Source organism: Manduca sexta, chromosome 15, assembly GCF_014839805.1.
Source record: "Manduca sexta isolate Smith_Timp_Sample1 chromosome 15, JHU_Msex_v1.0, whole genome shotgun sequence".
NCBI classification, from domain to species: Eukaryota; Metazoa; Arthropoda; class Insecta; order Lepidoptera; family Sphingidae; genus Manduca; species Manduca sexta.
The window spans coordinates 10,620,122-10,646,785 of NC_051129.1; the positions used below are offsets into that span (position 1 = coordinate 10,620,122).

General features: G+C 33.1%; 3 protein-coding genes across 3 annotated transcripts in view; 1 reads left to right on the forward strand and 2 right to left on the reverse strand.

Annotated features, from left to right (window-relative positions):
• Window positions 1–10,877, reverse strand: part of LOC115451256 (protein FAM166B) — a gene marked incomplete in the record, with an annotated part of 14,433 nt that extends 3,556 nt beyond the window's left edge. Inside the window, 1 exon segment of the mRNA XM_037438728.1 lies at window positions 10,598–10,877. Coding sequence (XP_037294625.1) covers window positions 10,598–10,668 — 71 coding nt within the window.
• On the reverse strand, window positions 670–2,610 carry LOC115451257. Its single transcript, XM_030179492.2, has 3 exons — window positions 2,090–2,610; window positions 1,589–1,690; window positions 670–928 (listed from the first exon to the last, which is right to left on the reverse strand). The coding sequence occupies exons 1-3, from the start codon at window positions 2,178–2,180 to the stop codon at window positions 714–716; spliced, it is 408 nt and encodes a 135-aa protein (XP_030035352.1). The 5' UTR covers window positions 2,181–2,610; the 3' UTR covers window positions 670–713.
• Window positions 10,878–11,162: 285 nt separating the features above from the next.
• LOC115451253 (drebrin-like protein) lies at window positions 11,163–24,069 on the forward strand. The gene is made up of 9 exons (XM_030179486.2): window positions 11,163–11,368; window positions 13,123–13,294; window positions 14,668–14,905; window positions 15,931–16,028; window positions 19,584–19,660; window positions 20,047–20,208; window positions 20,604–21,187; window positions 21,547–21,645; window positions 22,198–24,069. The coding sequence occupies exons 1-9, from the start codon at window positions 11,286–11,288 to the stop codon at window positions 22,347–22,349; spliced, it is 1,665 nt and encodes a 554-aa protein (XP_030035346.1). The 5' UTR covers window positions 11,163–11,285; the 3' UTR covers window positions 22,350–24,069.
• Window positions 24,070–26,664: the final 2,595 nt, after the last annotated feature.

A 26,664-nucleotide genomic window follows, 5' to 3' on the forward strand; every position in this document is an offset into this window, starting at 1 on the left:
GATTCCAAACAATGTGTCGCTTCCATTCTTAGTATATAATTCCAGCAAAATTGTTTTAGAATAGCTACTGGTTTCAGAAATATGGCATACGCAAAACTAGACCAGGTCTGTGGACTGTGTTAGTCTGTGCAAAGACCGGGTACAGCCCTAAAAGTCGCCCTAAAATGTCTATTAGGTATAATTTTGTCCTTTACATTTTTTTTTCAATTTTTTTTTCACATTATTTAAGGTTAATGGGTTCGTAATAAGTAACTTTACTACATACTAAGATGATTTGAATTTTTTATATTTTGTTTGTACATTCTTAGGCAAGGGCGAAGCTATTCTAGGGCCTGTCGGCGCAGGATACCGTGACCCCTGAAAACGCCACTGAGGCCAAGGGGCCTCTGGACCTTAACCAGAATTAGGGCTACTGGTCAGGTTGAACATGCTGAGTTGGAGGAAAGAACTCTTTTTTAGTTTTCCACTTCCGTCTTTAGTTGCATAGCTACGCCACTGTTAGAGATAAGTAAGTTTTTTTCACGTTAAAACAACTACTTACCTTCTGTCAGTATTTTCTGTAGTCATATAACTTTTCAATAACACTTACCTTTAAAAGCCAGAGTAAAATAAAGTTTATATTGACATTATACCTATGGTATCATTTAAGGTAAAATAAATAACAATAACTATAAACATAACTTTTATTGCATTACAAGTTTCCACGAATCCAATTAGAGAACCATTTTGTCCACATTGTCGTCGTCTTCATGAATCCTAAGTTGTCTAGACAGTCCGTACGGTTTTCGTGGCTTCCGCCGTCTTCGTCTCCCCTTTCTGGTTTTGTGAAATTTTGAAGGACAGCTCTCCAAAGTTATACAGTCTCCGGTGTCTTCGTCTAACACTAACTCACCATTACAGTCGCATCTTGACCAACCGCACGTGTAGCCTTGGTGAGAACATAATATTATTTAGCTATTTTCTCTATGTGATTCTTTTAAAAAAATGGACATAAGTCTTAACATTTTTTGTTAACTTCAGAGGTAACGGTTGATCCAGATTTGAAGTTAGTTGGTAAGGTAATATAGTCGAAGTCTAGTCAGGAGAGACGCTAATTCGATTACAAAAATAAATCTAATTACAAAAGAGATAGTATGTTAGACGTTAGTATCAAATAACGAAATCAGTTTTCCTCTGAATGTATATTATATAACAGCGTGTAGTAGTACTGTATGTGCTATTCGCATGTATTTGCTACCATACAAAATATTTATTTTGTTAAATATATCAATGATAGTCATTAAAAAATTATCAGTAGTCACCTACACCTAGCTGAAGGGGAGGGATCATAACACCCAGTGACCCAGGCATGGAGCCAATCTTGTTCCGTGGTGAGTAGTCGTCTGTAACACAGGCAAGTTCGTTTCCCTTTTTGCCCGTTCGTGTTTTCGGGCAGGTGTTGAAGGACCAAATTTTGAACGTATGTGCGTGGCTGTGATTTCTATTATTTGACGGCCTGACATGAGACTTATTGTAAGATCAAAACTTAGTGCGCGTTATAGGGTTTATATTTTTATGAAAAGAGGATGTTTTTATAAAGTAATTTTACCGATTTCGAATATGTGTGGCGAGTCACAGGTTCTCTGCGACACAGTATTCCTATCGCATCGTGTATGGTACGGATGCATTTGGCGAGGGCAGAAACTTACACCTGAAATGTTTATAATATTCAATATAAAATCGTGTTTGTTATGCATATAATGGGTTCTAGCTAGCACTTATCTGTAACTTGCATTCATAATATTTATTAGATAAAGTAACACATGATGCCGTTAATATGTGCAACTTATGATTGAATAATCTGGTTCGGCGGCGAAATTATTTCCGCTCTACGTGACAGGGGGCGAGCCTATTACCGTATCAGACACAAATCCTTATTTTAGACAAATCACAACGTAGGTATCGGAATTTAGATTGTCTGATCTGAGATTAGAATTAACAAGCGTTTTCAAAGCTATTAGCTTAGTATCATAAGTACTTGATGATTGACCAATATGTATTATAAAATAAAATAAAAAAATTCTATTTAAAAAATAGAATTAAAACTTACATTTCTTATTGAACAACAAGCACTGTGTTTGGTACTGATATCCGTTAGCAAGATAAAGGAAAGAAATCAGAACAACGACCGGCAGGGCCATTGTTTGTGTTCATAACAACTCTGTGAGGCGACTACATCGACTTTCGCACGGTTGACATGGTCTTTTATAATTTTTCTTTAGTTTACGCGCGTAAGTTGTTTTGTAAAGTGATCCGTCTGCGATTTAGTTCGCACGGTCGTTTTAAGTCTTTTATGACATAATACAAGTTATGTCCAAGACGTAACACATTTGGATTAAAATAACTAAAGCTAAGTACGATTCTAATCTATAAAGCCAAAATGCAGTATCAAGAGGGAAAAGCAGTAAATACGTAAACTGCAGAAACTGCTTCGCATACAGATAACTAAGTAAGCGGCCTTAATCTATGAGACTGTGTGGATCTCGGCGGCTGCTGGGATGGTGCCAGATAGAGGGAAAAATGAGGGGGTGGCACTTAAAAGGTAAAATATAAATATAAGTAGAAAGTGGAGTTTTTAAAGGTAAATATAAAAATTAAAAGTGCGTGATCTTTGCAGCAGTGGATTTCAATTTACCTTCTTACACACAAATAGTTTCCTAGGAAACCTTTGCAAACATAACATTTTTATTTCAAAAGACTGGAAATGGTCGGTCGCCAACTATAAATATTTATAATTCCTTAATCCTGGATGATTTGTTGACTATTAAGGAAATTGAAATTCGTGTCACTTCGACTTTAATTAACAAAAGGGATGTAACGACGTAGTCACCACGTCACTATATTTATTAACTTGATCCGGGAAAATACGGCCTACAACGTGAACTTTACGATAACAAAATTCTATTTACATACTTCATTCTAGATTCGTGCTAAATCGTTGCAAATATTCACCCAACATCAAATATGAGCACTAAACAAGATATCATTTTAAACTTGAGCCATTTAGTTCATTAACTAGCGGCCTAAGTGTCGGGGGAGACAACAGTTGGAAACTTAGTCTAACGAGGTTTGATCACGAACCTTTGCCCTATTTAGTCTGATATAGGTGAGTAGGCTGTTACCTCATAAACTTGGACGAGATAGTGTGCCAGGCACGGGTGGACGCGGAGTACGCCTTCGCTGCGTTCACCTTCAGATAAAAATAATGGAAAAACTCTATCTTATGTCAGACCTTGTAACTTTTATGTTTGCGATTCAAGTTCACTGCGCGAGTTTTGGGAATTTGAGCTTTGTTGTGATCTAATCAGTGTTTTAACGAGGTAGTTATTTTTAAACACAATTTTGGTAGTTTATAAAGAACTACGGGTTTTTTTTCCGAGATATTCCTTCACTACTCTACTCTGGAATATTCTTAGGTCATCGACGATCTCTTTGGAGTCAGTTGGATGACCTACCTAAATAAATGCTGTCATCGACACTGAACAAGAAGCTAACTTTTTAGTGCATAGGTGTATTCCCAAAAGACAATAAAATCCCTTACTTTTTATTGGTCTTAACTACTCACCATTACATTGTAAAACAAACGATTCCACGGTGTGCCTACCCTGTAAGTAGGTCATTTTATGGACAAGATATTTGTTATCAAATCGCCAAAATATGTTCGTTTTCCTCTGCTATATAAATAAAAATCTTCCTGATTTCTCATACAATGCATCGAAAACACTAGTTTCATAAATATCCATATATAATTACTCCATCATGAATACCGTTTAAATGCCATCGATTTTCAATCAAGTAGTTTACAATGGGCAGAGTTAACATCGCATGTCACGGCGGCGTAAACAATTTGCTATCTCCTGTCGATATCAACTAGCTGTGGTTGTTTCCTATTTAACAAAATTGCACATTTGAGGCCGCATTGCATCTATTGACCTAGTTAACAGCTTGTGGTCGTTAAGCTGTCATGATCGTGAAATTATTATTCACGGCAAAATTATGGACAATAAAAATAATACAACATATATGCGTTTATTTGAATAAGGTGTATATATTCGGAAATTATTGACCAAAGTTGCGAACATAAAATTTTATGCAAAAATTATTACTCTTCCTTCTAAATTATGGCTTTTTTTTTTAAATTTTAGTGATGATATGAACACAAAATTACAGCAATTTTTGTTGCAGACTGTACCTTTATGACTTTCGGTCATCGGTGACTGAAATACCCACCAATAAAAGTTTTTCAAAGTAAGTATGTCTTCATTATTGTCGTTAAAATGAAATTACGCCGAAAAAACTTCTGTGATGGTATGCCCATAATAATTTTAATGAGCAGTTTATTTTAATTGTAACCCTGAACCAGAACTTCATAAAATCGTATAAGCCGATGTTCTATACTTTTCAGCCTTCGTTGCGTGCGATGTGTTACATAAAATATTTTTTTTATGTTCCTACGCTCGTAGTTTAATCGATTTATCGATAGGAAATTACACTGCAAGGTCAAATTAGGATATTTATGTTTGGATTATTTATTTCAATAATCGTGACTAGGCATGGGAAGCGATGGTTTTTATAAAATCTTCTCAAACATTTTTCCTCGGAATTTTTTTGAAAATAATTTTAAAAAGTCTAGGCTATCTATGTATTTAGAATCTAGATTTAAAAGATATAGTTTGTAAACAGTAAATAAATGCATGTCACGTACCTCGCTACTTGAATAACTCTTAGCATAAAAATGTATAATATTTCCTAATCTATAAGTAATCAATGCTAATTGTAACTGCAAGTATGGCCATACAGCTACGTATTTAGTAATTACTATTTGGGATTGCTGTATGTGTGATACGAGCGAACCCAATTAACTTATCGCTTCTATAATATATTGCTCAGAAATAGAGCGTTCATTTCCGTCTTAATTTCGAGGGTGCCGTTATTTCCCGGCGGTATTTTGGCGGGAAAAGAAATGTGAGTTCTTATCTGCCATTCATTTGGGATACTACTCAAGGGTGGATCCAGGAGGGTCCTTCGGGTCATGACGCCATTAGCTGGGTCTAAGTAACTAAGTACTGATAACTTTTTAATGATTCTCATTAATATATTTAATAAATAAATATTTTGAATGATAGCAAATACATGCGAATGACATTTAATTTATGTTCAGAGAAAAAATTATTTCGTCACTTGATTAAAATTATTTCGACCTTTAACAATAACATACTCTTTCTTTTGGAATTAGAGTTATTTTTATAATCGATTTGGAGTCTGCCCTAACTAGATCTTGACTATATGAACCCCCTTGACTTGATAGCTGAATACGCTCTTATTAGTGCTGTTAATAAATGATATTGTTTGTATCAATAAATCAAAATATTTTACGAATCATCTCTATTCTAATTGTAGAACTTATATATAGGTACTTATTCTTTGGCATAAATTTATTGCATCTATCGACCTATCAAAATAAATAATGGCCCTAATTAAGCATAATCTATACCACGTGTCATGATCTCCGTGACAATCGAAAGTATTCTCTAGTAGGTGACAGTAGGTAATAATAAAGGAATCAGTATTTCGTTTCAAATTGGTGTTGCATCGAAATAGATAAACTTTTTACTTGAGTACACGTAATTGGATACCTACCTATATTTTACTGACTATAGAAAAAAGTTGTTAAATATCTTCTACGGCTATACACGCTGTTTATAGGAACGGTTATACCTATTACCTACATAGATAATATTATAGGTTTTTTTAAACTATTTTTCAGAATTGCAATAAGTAGGTAAATATAGACTTTTTTGGTAAATTGAACAGATTCATGTATCAATAGATAAAAATCTTTCATCGAAGTTAACAGGATGAACTAATTTTAGTTGTTTATTATAAAAGTGCTCAGGCCTAAGTAGCGTATTAATCAAAATAAGCAACTATCTAAGTAACTAATAAAAATCAACTATAAATGCAAATCGAAAAAAATTACACTTATATTTGAATTTATTCTACTATAAAGCATCTTTTTTGGTCTGGCAACTTAAATTTATTTTCATTGATTTTCATAACCATGTAAGATGAAATGGGGCAAAATGTTTCGATGAAAAATTATCGTAAATAAACCGTGAAAACCGATATTCCTTATCACATTTTGCCATCAGACGTTCCGATTTTCCGCTGACTAAGCATTTCCGTGTGCGGAAATAAGTTAGAAAGTATCAATAATATCTTGCTGGCATAATGAAAGTAATGAGATAGGGTCGGCGATGTTCTGTCAAAACAATAGAACTTTCAGACAATATTAATGGCGGCTATTTTTAACCTACTTTGAATAATACTTTGTAACTGTAATATTTATGACATAATGCTTCAATTATGCCATTTATTTTATAGCAACAGCGTTGTATTGTGGTTATTGCATCGGTATTTCGATGTTAGTTTATAGTTAATATTCGGTATATTATACCCATTAGTCTATACTCTACAGGATTAAAATTGATAGACCTGACTGTAGTAACTGTGAATGAAGATTATAAAAATTAATAAAAAATTGTTTTAATATCAACCAAGTCACTTACCACATATTATTATAAGGATAAGCGAATTTCGGTTTGCCATGAGAAGTTGGTACTGACCTGGACGGGCCAGTTCATTCATGCGTGCACAAATTAGTCTATCAGTGGCGAAGGTTGATTTTTTTAAAAATATAACCCGAGACAAAAAAAATTGCCTTAGTTAATACAAAATAAAAAGTAAAAAAAAACGTAAATAAACCTAAAAGGGAAGCCGGTAAGAATAGGGTTGTATGGACGGTTCGCCACTGTAGTCTATAACAGTTTAAATAACCAATTAAGGACCCAATATTTTAAATAGTAGAGCAGTGACAAGTAGGTATATTTAATATACCGCTATTTCCATTAGTCGAAAAACATTGTAAATTGGTTGAAATCGTCAGCGTAGCGTGCGGTCGGGCCGGTATGAAAAATCCTTAATCGGTTACGACTTATGAAACCTTGACGTTGAAATTGCAAAGTCACCCCTAAACATAGCCATGATATCCCCATTTTATGATGCGAAAAACAATATTTTGTACTGTTTAAATTTAGTTTCAGCCGCCCTTGGAGGCTTTTTATGCGGATATACTAACTTACGAAGATAATAATGAGGCTATAAGCAAGTTAGGTATTTATCCAAATATATTAGTAACTCTTCCTTGCCTATTTGATGTTAATGATGATGACTCGATCACTGTAAGCACAGTGTTTATGCACATAGAGTTATCCATAATGTAGGAAGATCAAAATTAATACTTACGTAGTTGCGCAATGTTAATTATTTTTTATTTATTAGGAACACAATGATTATCACTACGTAGTTGAGGAAGAAAGTTGGATTTTACCCACAAATAATCCGACATGTGGTTTTTTTTATTCGCACAAAGGAACGGTTCCTTAAAAGTTTGAATTCCGAGTCGAGCAACATTTTGTTTGGGTTTATCTATCACGATTTGATACAAACTGGATACTCTTAAGGAGAATAATCTGAGTCAGGGGTTCGATCGAGAAAACTTAGATAAAACCTTCATAAACTTATTTTCGTCGAACTAGTGTCAGAGTAGGATATGTAAACCAAGGTGGAAGAAGTGGATAACGTTTAATGTATCTATCCACCATTTAGTGAAAAAAAAATACAGCACCCAGACATTAACAGTAGTATCAATCAATATTACTTACCTTCTACACCTTTGAGTGTTAATTTAAAACACGCTACGTACCTTTTGATATAGTTATTTTATTTATGTTGTGCTAGATTTAATTGAGGGCAGGACATGAATATGAAGGTTTTGTATTATATATGGTAGTACAATTCCAATAAGAATCGTAGAAGGTGAAATATGATGTTAATTATTTCTTACGAAGGTTAGTATAAAACAAATAAACGTGCTATATCGTAACATTGGTATTTGATACGGTTGGCACACACCTATCTGCAAGTGTGTAACTCGGCTGACCCACTGCTGCACGGCTAGATCAAATTTTGCATTATTCTAACGTTCAAGTTTCAATCAAATTCTGCGCAACGGCCTTTAGTCACGAAAGGAAAGTCATCAAAAAGTACTGTTATTTATAACTTGCTAATACTTTTGTCTTGTTTAAATTCAGACTGCTCATCGCTAAAACTTTGTTTCAAATTACACAATAGTTTAAGAAATAAATTCGTGTAACATAAAAAAACAGTTCTAAAGATGTTTTTGATACAATAATCTGTATTGGAATATCAAGTACCAACATTTAAAGTCGAGACATTCGTCATAAGCAGTAATTAACTACAAATCTATTTAGGTCAGCTATATAATTGATCCGGTATATCACGGCTAATCCCGTAACGTGTCATTAAGACGCATTTTTCCGTATGTGTTCTGATGTTCTATTTGCAACTTTCAAGCCAAGTTGACTGACACTGCGTCGTATCTCGACTCCTATTAAATTACGCCATAACTTCATTAATAGAAACACTCCCAGATTTCCATATAATCGGTACATCTACAAAAGATTTTTAATTGCTTTGAATGACGAGACGAGCTTGTCGTTTGTCTGATGGTAAGCGAAACGACCGCCCATAAACAGTAGTAACACCATTCAATACATTGAATTACAAAGTATTGTTTGGTATTCCATTGCGTTCGCCATCCTGATATATGTGATGTTAAGTCTTATTATGTCCAGTAGTTACACTGGCTAGAATGTCCTTCAACCCGGAACACAACAGCGACTACACACTGCTGCTTGGTGGCAGAAATAGACATTGCGGTGGTACCTACCCAGGGGAACTCTCATATCAGAGACCTATACTTTCCCTTGCTAGAATTAGAAAAAGTATGTGTTTTAAATTAATCAGGATTAGGAACTTTAAAATCTAAATATTATTCGTTCACAGCGCGACGGTAAAATGTTGTAGTCTCGATAAAGTGACATATGAATAATTTAAAATCTTTAATTTTTTTTCATCGCGTGATAAAGTCTAATACGAATGCGACGAAACTTTCACGAACTGTGCCTATCTTTATGAAGATACCTTATAAGTACATGGGACTGTCATAGATTTTTAATTCTATGGCTTAAAACACCTAATTCTTATACACACAGGTAGCTCACTGCCATTAGCTAAAAATTTTTTTATAATGACTGTAAATAATTTGCTTTATTTTCCATATTATTAACCGAAAAATATGTCAAGCCTCTGAATACATTTTAAGTTCAGTGTTAAAGGGGAGGGACCAGCGACTCCAAGTACCTTATTTACACATTCCGGCTTACCATGAATATGCAGCAAAACCGCTATGATACCTTGATTATGTACGTTAAAAATAAGTAATTATTTAGAGATAGTCCTGAAGTGAGTTACTAATAACTCATTGTATTGTATTATAACTAGAGATATTGTATGCATCGCCTGAGACTATACAAAGATCTCAATTCCCCACAATAGAGCATTTAGAAAGTGACTTCAAACTAACGCAACAATTCATGGGAATCATCAAACAACGAGTGCGTGGCTATTTATGCAAGTTGTTTTCGGTATTCGATGTACTGCAAAGGTAACCATGACGACTGAAGTCGCGTAAATAAGGAAGCCTTATGTAAATTAATTTGTTTCAAATGACGAATACAAAGCCTCCGTTAATTCATTGTGCCCTCAAGGTAAAACCGATATAATTTGTTTCATTCATCATTGGTTGGCTCAGACGTGGTTCTATGGAATTTATTTCGGGTAAAATTTGTTACGGGTCAAATTATGTTACAGGTTAAGCAAATGTATATAAGACGTATATGAAAGCCCTAGTGACATATTTGTGTTTATAGTATCATTTAAAATGAAAGGAAAAGATTTAAACCGCTATTTTTCTTTATTTATTGTTATTGAAGAATATCATAAAGTTTAAATAAGTTATTAGGTATCGTCTATGTAAAAATGTGTAAGGCAATAGTAAAAAAAAACAATTTTCTTACAAATAACCTAAGTACCTAAAATACAACCAAATTGCAGAATTAATTTAGTTTGAATGTAGAATATCCAAAATTAGTTAAGCGACTTTAAAAAGTGAGAACTTGAATTGTTGTATTTTTTAAATTCCCTATTTGCTATTCGAATTTAATACTAGAAAGACAAGTATTAAGAATAAGAATCAATTATGTACTTAATTTAAATACCTAAACGATTGCTATTATTTATGAATACAGTAAAATATAATAATTATTCATTTACAATACATTAAATATGCTTATTTGTATATAATAATATTATGGAAAGTATTGAGATACATTTTTGTAATGACTACGAAAGAACTGCAATTAAAATATATTGTTATTGGTTAAAATATTTAAAATTAATAAAGACAAAAATATGTTTAAAGTACTTACTTACTTTACTTTACTTGTACTTACTTACTTTTAAAGATAACACTAAAGTCCTCGTTTGACTTTATTTAAAATGTATAAACGTATTTACAATCCTAGTAAGTTAAATTAAATTTTTATTATTGTAAAAAACTAACTTTTTCACTCACCCTGGTATAAAACTTCCATTAGTTTGTGAATTATAATTTTGTTTTTCCCGCCCGCTCACATCTACCCACATTTTTATTCAAAATGCGTTTCGATACGACAAAATAAAGCCATGGCGTGATATGCACGGCGTTTACCCGGCAAGCGATCTCTAACGTGACTATCGACGCCAAATGAATGAAAGTTCTTTTACTACAAAGCTTAGAACAGATTTCGAAGTTGCGAATACCTATGAAATGCGCGCGCAAGTTACCTACTTCCCCTTAACTTGTATTAAAAATAATGTTGAATAATACATTAGCTATTTGTATTTTTCAAAGATTAGATACTGGGTAATATTCAAGTATAACCTGTGAATAAAATTATAGCAATACAAAAGTTTGCGATTTCTAAAAAAATATTGCACTTTCATTTTTAACTGGGACTGCAGTACTGGTAGATCTTTTTTCCTTCAATGGATAATGTAGATAGGGAACTGAGTCTTTTAGCCATACCTTACAAAATTATAAACTTGGTGGCAAAACGTAGAAATTGTTGCTTTAATTTTTATATCTTGCAATACTAAATCAGTTGTCAAATCGGAAAAAATTGTCTGTGGCCAAAATTGTTGTGAGTCAGACGAATTTTATTCCGGTTTTCATTGTGATTCTCCTATTTTATTTCTTATTGAATTAGTACAAATAATGTAAAATGGCTATAAATTTAGAAAAACACAAGGAAGCTTTAATCAGTGCGTGGAAAGACGTATTAGATGAGAAAACAGATACAAATTGGTGAGTACGTCGAACCTATGTATCGCCGACCTACTTGGTGGGGAAATTAAATAAACACGCGCGACTAATTAAAACAATGAATTTATGCACCCATATTCGTCGCCTTTTAAGTTGACAATGCAGAGACGGCTATGGGTTGAAAGCATTGCTTCCGTGCATTCTTTTTTCAAATCCCTCTATAGGCATCAACAGTTGAAATAATTTACAGAAATGATATTTTGCGGTTCAATTGTTTATTGCTTAACTCGAAGAGATATAATTGACCTGATTTTTTATTCTATTATGTACAATAAAGTAAAAGCCACACCTACAACTGCACCACCTCATAATCGAAATTAACATATCACTTATGGCAACAACATTACTGAAAATGATAAAGCTAATAAATATTGTTACTATGCCGGAACTTAAGATTCGTTACATGACGTACACGGTAGTGTTTAGTGTTTTTACTATAGCTGTAAAATGATTTTTTATGTTTAATACTTATAACAGGTATTCTTCTATTCATGTATATGTGCCTGATTAATTGTAATATTCAATCCAAGTGTTGCCTACATAAATGGTAAATGTACTGGACAATTATAAGGAATGAAATAGTGATCTATAAAATTAACCAAAATTGCTTGAAGAAAGATGGGGCACTGAGCTGTTGAAAGCAAAAATAATAGTATAATATTAATTTTATTTGAAAGTATTTTTTTGTTTGACATTTATGTTAGTAAATTTACACCTGAGAAAATTGAGGGAATGATTCCTGTTAGCAGGAAATCTAGACAGTAGTCTTAGATTATTTCAGAAGTCCATAACTATTATGGCTTTTTGATAAAACTATAATAGACAGAAACATTTTGACACGGTGGGAATTCTAATTGACGGGCACAAATATTTTTTTGAAAAATTTTAACTAGGTTAAAAAAACATAGAAAAATGTGCTGATTTTAAATATGTATGAATCATTGTGTCGCAAAAAATGTTGCTCAAGTCAATTAGCCTTTCAAACATTGATATGCATTTTTTTGTTTGAACAGCACACTACTCTATAATCTAGTATCTTTTTGTTAAGAATTTAATCACAAATTTATTTCTTTTATTATGTATTAACTATCTGGCATTGTAGTCTGCGTTGCATATAAAAATGATCTAATCTTAAGCTATATGATAACAAATATTGAATTGTAAACATAAGATAAAAATGTCTTATTTAAATTCTTGTTATAGCAGTAGCATGGTAATGAATGTTTTTGTTTTAAATAGAAGAAAGAAAGAATAAATTATTACTACTTGGCAACTTAATTATATATTTATAGTTAATTGTCATTTAAATGATTGTGGGAAACTATAAAGGATTTAATAAATCTGGGCAAAAATCACTAACTTAGATTTATAACCTAGTTATATAAAAAATAATTATTATATTCTCTTTCTGTGTTTGAACATTTATTTTTCCTACATATAATTTGATATTAATTAATTCTCGATTATTTGTTTCACCCCTTATCTGTCAATAATAGTTATAGGTAATAGGAAAAATATCAGTACATATTATTTATTTGATATATATTTGAAAACTAACATTAAAATCAATAATTTATATATTTTTTTTATATAGTTAAGTCTAATTCAAGACAAATAATTCATATTCAATATACATAATATATCCTGTCATTTCTAATTGAGTATGTAGCTAAATATTTTGCCAACACCTCAATATTAACAAACATAGGTAAACAGCACTAAATATATCTTTCCAGGGCCTTATTCGGCTATGATGGGTTATCAAACGACCTCAAGTTTGTCAGTAAAGGAGACGGGGGTCTCATAGAGTTGATTGATGACTTCAACAGTGGTAAAATACAATATGCATTCCTGAAAGTCGACATGCCAAGCGGGAGTATATGTAAATATGTTCTTATAAACTGGCAGGTTTGTTTATTTTCTTTTGATAAGAAATGTAAGGTAAATGCCCTCTTTATTAACTCGTAAATAATACGATGAAAAGTGGTCTTTATTATGTTAAAATCTCATGACAATTTGTGACTCATACATGCATGTTCGTTTATAGATATGATTGCTTACATGTGTCATTTTACTGGTGTTTTATTGTGGCAATGATGTAAGTAATGCACCTTGAGGAACTTGTTTTGGTTTCTCCTAACTTTATTGTTTCTCATATAATAAAACTTGTATGATTGAGTTTTGGTTGTAAAAATACCAGCTCGGAGCTACAACTTTTCTAAAAATATAAGTCACTATCCCTGGTTTAGAAATAAAATGCATAATTTACAATAGTAACAAAAAAGCTAATATTTATAATGCATTTTTGTTTAAAGGCAACAATATAAGTACATTCCATTTCAGTAGTTACTAGAGATAAGATTACAACCACTGTTACGCATAACTAATATGACTAAAAATACCCTCCTCGAGATATAAGTTATCTCGAGGATCCCGGAGTTGACGAGACATAACATAATAATTTTTACGACAGATAAACATTAGTCACCGTTTTAAATTGTTATAAATGATGTTCTTTCGTTTGTACGCATGTAAGCGTAATTGAATCTTATTATGCGAGTGGGAGAGACGAGTTTCGTAATGAATAGTTTATTATAACAATTAGATTTTATAAAATTTATTTATTAGAAAGTTTTTATTCAAAAATACCATAATTTATCATGTCGTAATGTTCAATGAAATGTTATGGATAAAATATAACTAGGCCGTTTTACTAAAATAATAAAAAATATGTCGAAACAAATGAAGAAACCACTGAAATATAATGTATAATATTACTTAATCGTTTTCATATAATTCCTAGTTTTTATAGAATTCTAACCAATAGTGAACTATAAATAATAACAGATATATATGGTAATATTGTCATGTTATTGTGTAATAATATTATGTATCTCTTTGGATTCTGTAATAATTTCATAAATAACTTTGTAATTAAAATGATAATTAAGGAAAAATAATATGAGTAACATATTATAGTTATAACATTTAAGAGCTAATTACCGCTCATTATGGGCTTGATTATATCTGTTTATTCTAGATTTAATAAAAACGAAATTAAAGACTTCTTGTTTATCACAAGTAGTTGTATATTTTACAGAATGTTATGTGCAACATGCCACGTAAAAAAAAATATTAGGATACTCTAACAACTATACAAATAAACTATAGAAATAAAAAAAAAATTAAATCTTTTTCTTTGGTTATATTATAATATTGTTTTTTTTAAACGAAATATTCTTTTTTAATACATTAATTAGTCATATTTGATATTATTTTAGGGCGAAGGAGCGCCAACAGTCCGCAAAGGGACATGCGCGAACCACATAAAACATGTAGCGAATTTCTTCACCGGATTCCATTTGACCATGCACGCGCGGACGGAAGACGATCTTGATGAGAAGGTGATCTTGGATAAACTGGCGAAGGCTGGCTCCGCGTTCAACTTCAAGTCGAGTAGGCCGGAGGAGTTGCCGCCCAGCGGGCCGGTGGGGACGGCCTATCAGAAAGTAAATCCTGGTATGTGGGAAATTGTATTTTAATAAATTTTATTTATTGCTGTCAGTAACAAAAAAGCATTGTACATAATTTACATTTTGTCAGTGAGTATACAACAAGTAGAAAGAAACATAAAATAACTTTAAGAAAGTAAAGTACGTAATTTTAATTAGGCAAATTTTCAGATCCTCTACTTATATACTCTTTATGAACTAAGTGGATTCCCCACGTAAATTACACACAATATTGAGTTGAAAGTGTTTCACTCTGATAATTGCCAACATAACATTTGTACCAGTGCTACTGTACCTATCCGTAACTTTGGTGTACTCTCGAACATGATCGGAATGTCTTTATGTTCATGTGAAAATTGTTGGACTAGTTATGAAACATGTCCAATAAAAGTTCGTTAAAAATGTTAATTAAAGTCTACAAATGAGGCCATCACAAGGCCAATTAATTCCCCAGCCAACTTATGACTAAACTATGTTGACAATATTTAGAATACCGACAAAATAAAAACAATGATCGGTGTAATGTTTGTAGAATTCAAGTAAACATCAACAAACGAATCGAGTTATTTGTGCTCTGTACCCGCTCAAGTATCGTTGATTCCGATACATTATTTAATTAAAATGACAAGTGTTTTTTTCTCTCAATGTTACGAAGTGATAATGTCTAGGAAAGTTGCTGAAGAGATAAAAAGAAGGAAAATTAGTTTGAGAAGAGGTAAGAGATTGAAATTTTGTGTCCAGATCTCACATTTTGATAGAGATGTAGTGAAAGAATTTTGAAGTAGTTTTGTTAAACAAAGATCAACCCGCAAGTAGACTTTATTTACACTATGTTAAAGCATACATTTGGGATGTATTGTCTGAGTAAAAGAATATATAGTTTATATCAAAAAGCATGCACTATCAGTCACGCATTGCAAATGTGCGCTGTGTAGCGTATTAAAATCGCATCCTACAATAGGATTGTCTGAATAAGGCCTTAGAGGCCAGTGTTGGATTACAAATCAGTAATATTTAGTAATTTTGTTTCAGTTCAAGAAATCAATTCAAAAGAAAGAGATCAGTTCTGGTTGAAAGAAGAGCAAGAAGAAAAGAAACGAGTAGAAGCAGAAAGAAAAAGGAGAGATGAGGTATTTGCTGTTCCAAAAATACTTAGGACCGTATTAATATACAAATCTCACCTTTGAGTAGGATCTAAAATAGACATTTAATGTATCGCACTATTTAATACACAGACTTTAAGTTGTTATTTAAGAGCTTGTTCTCAGCTAAGTTGGTGTTGTTTAATAAACATTACGTGGCTATAATTTTTTTTCATATGATGTGACTTGAGATATAATTTAAGATGTTGTTAATATTCGTTTATTTAAGACTTAAATTTAATTTGGCTCGTCTTAACTAGGGCAGCCGTCCGTCCGTAATTCACGGGATTTATCCTAGTTTGGAGGGCGTCCGGGGGCCGTCCGCCAGGGATTTTTAAAAAATGTCAGCCCTAGTCTTAACTGATATCACACTTCAGAGCGAAATTGAGATGCATGTATTAAGTGGCCCTTAAAGTCGTAATTCTCACTTAACTTGTGTCATGCTAGAATCGTGCAAAGTGGTATACAGGGTCATTTTGTAACCCTAGACTTAAATTTAACTGCGAGAAAGTCATCTTGAAAGAAGCAGTTTACTATAAGTTACTTTAACCTAAGGTCAAAAACAAAAAAGTAAAATTTTCAAACAAAATAAATATTCAAATAGTCATTTTATTTTTACACACCCTTTTGCCACTACTACTATACTAGAATTCTTCGGAGCGGCAACATCGCACACAGTCATTGATAATATTATGCTCACGCACACGAACGAGTGATGCACACTCGGAGCGCAAGGGTAGTTCGTCGCACCGCGCGCCGCGCCGCGACCGAACAGCTGATGTCGGCGTTTTAACTACCTAGGATTTTGTGTCGTGCCACATCACTCAATCAACAATTAGACCAGCAGCGACGACGCTACGCCGACGCTACAAAAGACACATACCTAAACATCATTATCATCATCAGCCACATAAAGTCCACTGTTGAACATAGGCCTCTCCTAAAGATTTCCAGACGGACTTGTCGAAAGCTGCCTGCATCCAATGTGTTCCCGCGACGTTTATCAAGTCGTCTGTCCACCTTGCAGGTGGACATCCAACGCCAACATAAACATCACGCACTAATCATCACATTTCATTAGAACCATATTTTCTATGCTCAAACTATCATCATAAGCAAATGACACTAATCAAACAACCACAACTGCATAAGTTAGGTACACATAACACATGATTTCCGTAATTTTAAAGTGGTTTCATTCTTTTAAATCAAAACACACACATTCTAATGTAGGTAGTTCATCCATTTTAGTAGATAAATAGGTATAATAAATACGTTCAACGGTTTGATTTATAACACTCATAACAATAAAATATCATTCTGCAAGTCTGGCAATTCACACGAACAATTAATAATGAAGTTACAATCTTGATAATAATTAGGTAATGTGATAGTTTGAGGTAAAAATGTCGAGCGACGGGATACGTTACGGCGCGGCGCGGCGTCCCAATAGGTATCTAAACATGTTTTCAAAAAAGTAAATGCGTTTACCAATACCTAATGATGTTTAGTAGATTGCTTGTTTCTTTAAAAGTTGTTTCATACTTCAAAGTATTTTTAATACAGTTAATTTGTGACTACCTCGGTGCCGCAGTTGTATTATAGTACGGATGCTTTGCTAAGGTCACGGGATCGAATCCCGGATCGGACAAAATGATATTGGATTTTTCCATTCCTATCGCAAATTCATAAATCCACATTAAAATCGTAATGACAGCCTCCGACAGAAACATAATCAATAGATTGTGATTAGTTCAGTTTCGCGTACGCGTCAACGATGCAACTTCGCGATCGTAAAATATTCAAAATGACAAAAAATATTGTTAAAAATAAATTCTATTTTATACACATTAAGGTCGCATTTAGGGGACTACTTTAAATTTCTTTGTGCCTGACCGACCAACACGCGACACACGAGTTTAGCGAATTCCACAAAGTAGCGGCAAGGATCTGGAGTTGCCTGATGTCCCGATTTGCGCGGGATGTCCCGATTTTCAGAATTCTGGGGACGTGACCCGTTTTGCACCAATAAAATTATTAAAACCATTAAGTATTATGAAAAATAAACTACGCATTCATCACTGTGTTGAGTGCGACAATGCAATCAAAATAGCACGTATCATCTCACTAGCGCTGAAGGTACAGTTTTGTTTTATTCTCTTGCTTAGAGATGCGACTACCTGGCGATCTGTGCTTTGATGTTAAAACAGACATCCAAATTAAAACACAACTTTAGCATGACTTGGCAGTGATATTTTTTGTAAAACGCAATACATAAAACTTAAATTAAAAAAAAAATACTTGCTTTTTTTATGTCCCGATCTACAACACTAAATCTCGATTTGTTTTACCTTCTTGATTTTAAACAAATTGACCCTGGCAACACTAGTCTGGAGGTACACGATATTTGACGAGCCAGAGTTTTACAACTAACACGTGCCCTCGCAGTGTTACCAAACTTTTTTTTATTATTACCTTATTGTGCAATATCTTGTTTATTTTATACCCTGTATGCCTATTGAAAATGAATGATTGAATCCAAAATCTCTATTATACTTTATTACTTAAAATAATGTTTCAAAAATACTAAAATATTGCTGTGTATTATTTTAATTAGGTAGACTTTTCATTAATCATTTCATCATAAATCATTACTTATTTTATTTTGTAATACAATTGTGTGTTAAATCTGTTAGAACATCATGTAATAAAAAAAAAATCTAATAGAATTTTTGAAATGCTGTGTCGTTTTAGCAAGCTTTTTGGTAAAAATGTTTATACTGACAACACTGCGAGTTTAGGCGAGAAAGAGTACGACTATTGTATTGAATAATCGCGCGCTCTTCAGACTCGGTCAAAGACTCGGACGCATTGCCATAGTGTCTATCTAGCAAAGAAATGGTACAGAAAGCATAATATGACGTTCGGTAAAGTCTACGTAGTCTTCTTTTAGATATTATGACAAACCGAAATATTAATGTTGGAATTAAAACAAATGTCGGAATATCATGTAGAATCTACAAAAGATACGATACCAATAGATTTAAATCTTGTAACTTTAATAATTATGTAGGTAATTTTTTTGGTAAGAAAACTATTTTATTAACGAAAATAACGTTTATAATTGACGAAATATTTTTTGTAGTAATTAATTATTGACTCAATGAACTGCTGCAACCAAGTCAGTGAACGTATTGGGAGTTCATTTGTGAGCTGACCTTCTGAACCCTATAGGTTCGGTAATAATATCATCAGCTGTGACGTAGTTCATTCACTTCAGTTAAGCGCGCTAAGAGACAGCGTGATCAAAAACCATAAATCTAAAATCGGGATTATTGACGTAAATATTCGTTACTTATGAATAATATTTTGCACGGTGTTACCAGAGGTCACCACGAACCTGTGGTTTCATTTAGTAACGCAATGTCGAAATGACCCTGTATAATGATCTCAACCTATCCGTGTGAGACACAAGCGTGATATTATGTATATCTATAATTGATAATAGAAAAATATATTATTGTTAATTCAACTATTTCGCAGGAGAAGAGAAGAGCAGAAGAAGAAGTAAAAAGAAGAGAATTGGAAGCGAAAAAGAAAGCGAAAACCGAATTAGAAACGTGAGTTTATTAAACAAATTAATCATTTATTGGTTTTATTGGTCACTAGATTTTAAATTCATTTTGATAAAATAGGGTAAATTTCAACATGGGTATAAATTCATAATTATAAAAAAGGGGAAATTTCGACATAAGTAAGAATTCATAATTATAAAATAGGGTAAATTTCGACATAAGTAAGAATTCATAATTATAAAATAGGGTAAATTTCTACATAAGTATGAATTCATAATTATAAAATAGGGTAAATTTCGACATAAGTAAGAATTCATAATTATAAAATAGGGTAAATTTCGACATAAGTATGAATTCATAATTATGAAATAGGGTAAATTCCGGCATGAGTAGTGACGTTGTTCGTTAGATAATGTCAAGGTGTCGTGCAGGCCGGCTGGCGAGGAGATGGCGGCGGGCGGCGCGCTCAGCGCGAGCGAGGCGCTGCGGCGACAGCGCTCGGCTGAGGCGCGCGCACTCATCGGCTCCTCCACCGCCGCCGCGCGCAAGCTGTTCCAGCAGAACCTCGCGCAGGGACAGCTCAACACCTCACGGTAACACGTTGTTTTATTATGCGGGCACGGCACGCGAACAGTTCGTGACAACTTACTACAGATGATTGTCCCTCGCCAGTCGATACAATTATGCCGGCCTGTTTGAAACCTCAGCATTCTGAGAATTTTATCATTCCTGTACATGTCATCATTCCTATAGATCGCATCAGTTTTATAAACTATTACTAATTTAGATCGGATAATGGTTTTGGGAATGCATAAGTTTTTAAGTTTATACAAAAACGACTTCATCTATATACTTATTTTGTCCATCTTAGAATTAGAATACCATACAATATTATGATGAAATATTCCTCACAGTACAGAACAGAAGTACATGCTCTGAACTAGTAAATATAAACACTTCAAAATTAAAATAAACTTTAATCTTTCAGATCAAACTCTACACCAGAAAAACCAGCGCGCAGTTCAGTGATCGCGCAACGAATCAACACATTCTCACAAGCACAATCACCACAACCGACATCTCCAGTGAAAACACCGACCAAGCTCGAACCCAAGGCACCAGAACAGGAGCAACCCAAAACGAGTCCGTTGAAAAACATAGACAAGATCAAAATGAGTCTAGAAAGCCCGTCGCAGATACAATACGAGCCTATCATAGACCCCTCAGACCTAAGTCCTAGTACAGACAACGAACCGAGTTCATTCAGTGCGATAAACTACTCGGAGTACGTTCAAAATGAGAATAATTACAGGGAAATAGCAACGGATGCGTTGAAGCAAAGCGAGCCGATGATCAAACAGAACATTCTAGAGAACGACATGTTTGATGCATCATATTCTAGTTCTAACGAGAATGATGATGATGACAGTGACAATAAATTCAGTACTATCAAGCGGTCACCGTACAGTAAGAACAATATGGCCGATGAACAGGATAGAGAGTTGAGTCGGCAGAACACTGTTATCGAGAATGTTAACTATAAGAAGGAATCTAATGGTACTACACTGGATGGTAAGTTTTTTTTATTGTATACTGTTTTTAACATACATTGCAATGTGGGTTGTTTGATAGATGAGCCACCATTGCAAGTTTTATGACCACCTGCAGATCATGAATACTTTGTAGATTTCAGGGTAAGGAATAGGTTTTTAGAATTTTATAAATCTATAATTTGATCCCTAAAAGACATTAAGAAAATCATTGCCAGTTGAAAATCATTATATCTAATTGTATTATGGTTGTTTATGTGGTAGTGGTATAAGTCTGGTTGGAAAGTAATTCTTGGAAACTCTTTATTACAAGTCTATTAAAAGCATTTATTTATTGCATTGTTTTTAAACTATTGTGCAACACTATAATCTTTATTCCAGACGTTTCTCCAGAAGGTTTAGAAGAAGAGGGTACGATATACGAAGATCTAAATGAAGACCCTGGACTGACGGCGAGAGCACTTTACGATTACCAAGCTGGTATGTTTTCTTATATCTCCCACGCACATAATATGGTTTGCAATTGTTTTACTGTAAGTTGAGCCCATTGAAGCCGTTAACTCTGCCACAGATAAAATATTAATTACAACTAAAAAAAATAATACATATTTGTAAATACAAATCGATATTTTGCTTATGTATTTAACTGTACCTTAGTAATACATTGGGAGTATCGACTCATATACTGGTCATTTTGACCATTGCGTTACTAAATGAAGCCACATAATTGTCTTCACCTTAGGTGACATTGTGCCAAAAATCAACCATTAATGACGAATATTTTCACGAAAAATCCTGGTTTTAGTCTGCTGATATTTTGAACATTTTCTAGTTTAATGCGAATATGGCATGTGCGTGAGTGTATTTCTGACTGAAAGTATGATGTTGCCGTAGCGACGAATTCTCAGTGGTGGCATTAGGGCGCGTTAAATTAAAATTACTTTTTATTAATATTTATTTTGTTCGAAACTACACTTTTTTATTTTACATCTACGCCATGTCAAAATGACCCTGTATAATGTTTATTTACAGCGGATGAGTCAGAGATAACATTCGACCCGGGTGACATAATCACGCACATAGAACAGATCGACGCGGGCTGGTGGCAGGGGCTCGGCCCCCACGGGGACTTCGGACTTTTCCCTGCCAACTATGTGGAGCTACTACCCGCCAAACCGCGCTAGATCAGCATTCCTGCAGGACATACAGTAACTTATGCAAATACGGTAACTTGACTATGAACTACAGTAACTTGATTATGTAACTGCCGTAACTTGATTATGCAACTATAGTGACTTGATTACACAACTACAGCAATTTGCTTTTACAACAATAATCCCATAAACTGATGCTGAGGGAAGTATTAGATATATTTTGTACCCGTGTACATATTGTATACAGTGGCCCAAAAGCTGCCTTCCGCAATAGCTCGAGCATTTAATTGAGTAACATATAGATTGCTTGAGCAGTCAATGATTATTTCTCATGTGGTCTGATTTGACTGTTCTAACTGTCTGGTAATGTCTGTATTCTAGTTACTTAACCCATAGCTAATCTATGCCATAGATATATCTTGTCTATACAAGCATATATTTTTTACCATTGCTGAATATCTACAGTTTATCAATAATCATAACAAGCTTAAATCTTCATTCTGCAGAAATAATTTTTAAAGTATCCAAATTTCATACAAGGCATTGTATGAAATTTGGATACTTTACAACTTTGTAACTGTATACATTTTAATATTATGTATTGGTGAAGTGTAGTTTGTTGTGATTTGATTTATTCATTGTGTTTGATGAAGGCGGGTGAAGTAATGTTATTTCATTATGAAAATGCTTTAAAAATATAACAACGTTTGAGGCGGAAACCAGTATGTTAAAAAGTATTAATTTCATTAAAATTAGGTGGATCAGTAATAGAATGAAAAATAAATCACAATCCTATGAAAAAAAAAAAATGAGATGTTGACTATGTTTCATTTAAATATACTAAGCATCATATTCCAATAGGACGGAATAAGCTTCATACAAGTGCACAAGTAACATAGTTTTTGCGTTTTATTTTGATATACTGAATCAAAATAATCGATTTCTGGAGTCACAAAATTTGAATATTGCTCCATTTTGCGAGAAAGTTATAGAAAAGTTTCTTTCAAACAAGTTTCCAATGTTTATATTCTGATAATATTCAGCCCTTATAAATAAATTTGAGATTAGTCAACATCCCTATAACTTCAGTGCGGTGAACTAAAAAAGTGACAAATCGAAGTTTTGTAGATATATTTCAGAGCAATGGCAACCCACAATCAAAAACCCTGATTTCATAGACTGTGATTGTAAAAGAATTTTGTAGATTTACATAGAATTTTCTAGTATTTCTTTTTGGTAATAGTAGGTTTTTGATAGTATTGACAATGTTGTCATTGGCCTGAAGAAATATGCAATATTTGTGCATAGACAATTTCTGTTATAACTATTAGTTGTTAATGACTTATCTAGCCTTTTATATTTGCCTAGTATTATTTCTTTGCTTTGTTTAGAATATTGTTGAATGGAAATATTTCCTAATATCAGTGTTGATCGTAAATGACAGTAATAACCATTTATGTGTAATAAAATGTCAAAACCACAATCATATCTATAAAAGGATCCATGATAGTTTTAATTAGTAACTTTCTAAGTTCTTGGGCAGTCGAACATCAAATTGCTCATGAAATATATCTAACTAAAATTCATGATTGCTATCGACACTTACAAATAAGTCAAAGATTCTTTCGTGCAACTACGATTCAATTCTACGCGACTATTGTCATTTACAGTCAAAAACGCTAATTCCTATGAAATATTCCGTTCGACATGTATTCAGTATGTCGATTTGTTACGTGGAAGTTATATACAATGAAAATTATGATTCCAATGATGCATGTAATCTTGAATGTGTTAAAAATGATGATCGTACATTTCGTTCGCGTTTCTAATATATAGAATAATTTATTTAATCAAAATTGCCGCGGACTAGTCTATTAATATTACTTTTTATAATGATTTAAGTAAAAAAAATTATAACTAACCGCCATGTAATTTCAAAGTTCTTTTTCACTCGTGCTTAAAATAGCTACTTCCATTGGATATAATTTATTGAAAACTTCACCGAAAATGTTTCAGTATTTTCGACATGGCGGCTCCAATTATTTACAAAATTATATAGCTTTGTATTGTTAATGTATTGACTATTAGACTGCTTTAATATTAGGTTCGACTGCATTACCTTTGCTTTAGATGTACTTATAATTTTAATATTATTTTATATCATGTTATATTCGCAATATGTAACCGTTTAGGTACTGATTGTATTATTTTGAATTATGGACTTTATAAGATTATGAATATATTGTTTTATAAGCGCCATATTAATTTTAAAAAAATGCGTATGATTGGGTATGTTGGTACCGTATTCTCTCGGTTGCGACGTTTATTCAGACGCCATCTTTTTAAAAATCATTCAGATATCAACTTAGAATTTACTCTTTTACAATCGATATGTAGAGGTGTATCGATTACTTTAAATCGATATAATACGCTTAAACTATCGATAATGTTTTGGTCTAGCGATCTTTATAAACGTCAATACTTAGATAAAGCCCCAAATCGTGTCTTAGTAGTGCCAAAAGACATTTTTACCCAATGTTGTATTTGTATATCTTGTATTGTAATTAAATATAATATACAATAATTGTCACAATATTTTACAAAGTTAACTACACGTTAAGTGATGCATTTTTTCGTATTTCTAATCGATTATATTTTTACTTCATGCCTTTTTATATCAACATAAAAGTGGACGTTTTTAAAGCCGTTCTTGAATTTAAAGTATTTTTGCAATATAACAAAATAAAAAATATCGAATTTATTTTAATTCGATGTGTGTGTTCTGTTTGACGCAACAAATGATTTTAATATTAGTTTAAGTTCGGTGCCTTAAAATTGACTACACTACGCCAGTCAGCGTTTTTAAAACACATTTAATAAATGTAGAAATTAGTTTTTACGTCACTTATTCGTAAATGAAATTTATAATAGGATTCGTTAACTCTTGGTCTCTCGTGGCTCGCCGGCGAGCCAAGACAGCTACATGACATTTGCGTGTGTCACGGGATTATAACCTTATATACTACATAATAAGGTTATTTTTCCGTCACACGCGTAGCTGTTTGACAAGTCATGACGGGTTAATGCTCTAGAAGCTCTAGTAGTTTCTGACAGACTGTCACAAACTAGAACCTTCCGTTGACTGGTGTACCCGCATTTATATTTTGTCACAAATGCACATTATTTTAACTGTACAGTATCAGCCATAGGGACAAATTTTATTAGTCGACAGCTAGAATATCACTTATTGCACAGATTTTGGAATTATTTATATTTGCGTATATAAGGATGAAGTGTGAATGTGCCCCAATTAGGAAAAACTAAGACTAAGCTTTGCCTTTACCCTATACAAATAGAGTAAGAGTGAGAGATGTATTTTGGTATTAAGTTGATACTGTGTATGTTCTCTGATGTACGAACGCAGATGGTTGCGCACGAAACACTTGAGGTATAGTTATTGTTTATAATATTGAGTAACTGAATAAGTAGCTTTTGCCCGCGGCTCCGTCTGCGATGTTATGAAGTGTTTCCGAGATAATATTCGTTATTTATTAATGATTTTTGTTACAATGTTAAAGGAGGTAACGATGAGTTTGGTTTATATAACGCAATGTAAAAAAGACCCGTATGAGTATGAAATGTTTTTGTACCAGGAACAGCAATTATATAATCCTCTAATATTTAATTGCATATCCTATGGGTACAATGTCGTATAGCACAATATTTCATTATTAATACATCTGACGTATGCATTGCTATAGGTAAGTGTTGCGCAACCATCTGGTACTGTCGTATGTGCGTACCTATATAATTGCAATATAATTTTATGTGTATGGTGCTCCATTGTATTGTAACATAGGTTTACATTTGTATCCTATTTTCGAAATAAACCAAGTCCTAGATTCCAGATACTGTTGTTTTATTTGCATTATAATGATCTTAAACGCAGGTAAGGAAACTTAAAATTAATTTTGTCAATATTTTATTACAATGCTCTGTGTGACACAGTACTGGTTATGTCCTTCAAACGGGAACACAACATAGGCAGAAATAGACAATTTACTCGTATCTACCTGAACATTCAGATTTGTTGGTAGACGATTGAGTAACCACATGCGCTCATAGTAACACCTGCCATTGCACTTTTATGTCAACATTTTGCATCATTTTCATAGTAAAGTTTATCTACCCGTACGCACCTATCTTACATTTTGTATTAGCCTGGTACTTGGTAATGCAGCCAAGAAAGTCACCTCAATGTCGACATAACTAAAACACAAACAAATTTTCTTCATTCTTATTATTTCATTAAAGTTACATAACATTATTATATTAATACAACAAA

Coding starts and splice junctions, on each gene's coding strand:
- LOC115451257 (XM_030179492.2), bottom strand. CDS start 2,180: ATGGCCCTGCCGGTCGTTGTTCTGATTTCTTTCCTTTATCTTGCTAAC. Junction 1,691..2,089: donor CTTGTTGTTCAATAAGAAAT/GTAAGTTTTAAT, acceptor TAAACATTTCAG/GTGTAAGTTTCTGCCCTCGC. Junction 929..1,588: donor GCCACACATATTCGAAATCG/GTAAAATTACTT, acceptor GTTCTCACCAAG/GCTACACGTGCGGTTGGTCA.
- LOC115451253 (XM_030179486.2), top strand. CDS start 11,286: ATGGCTATAAATTTAGAAAAACACAAGGAAGCTTTAATCAGTGCGTGG. Junction 11,369..13,122: donor GAGAAAACAGATACAAATTG/GTGAGTACGTCG, acceptor ATATCTTTCCAG/GGCCTTATTCGGCTATGATG. Junction 16,029..19,583: donor AAAGAAAAAGGAGAGATGAG/GTATTTGCTGTT, acceptor ACTATTTCGCAG/GAGAAGAGAAGAGCAGAAGA.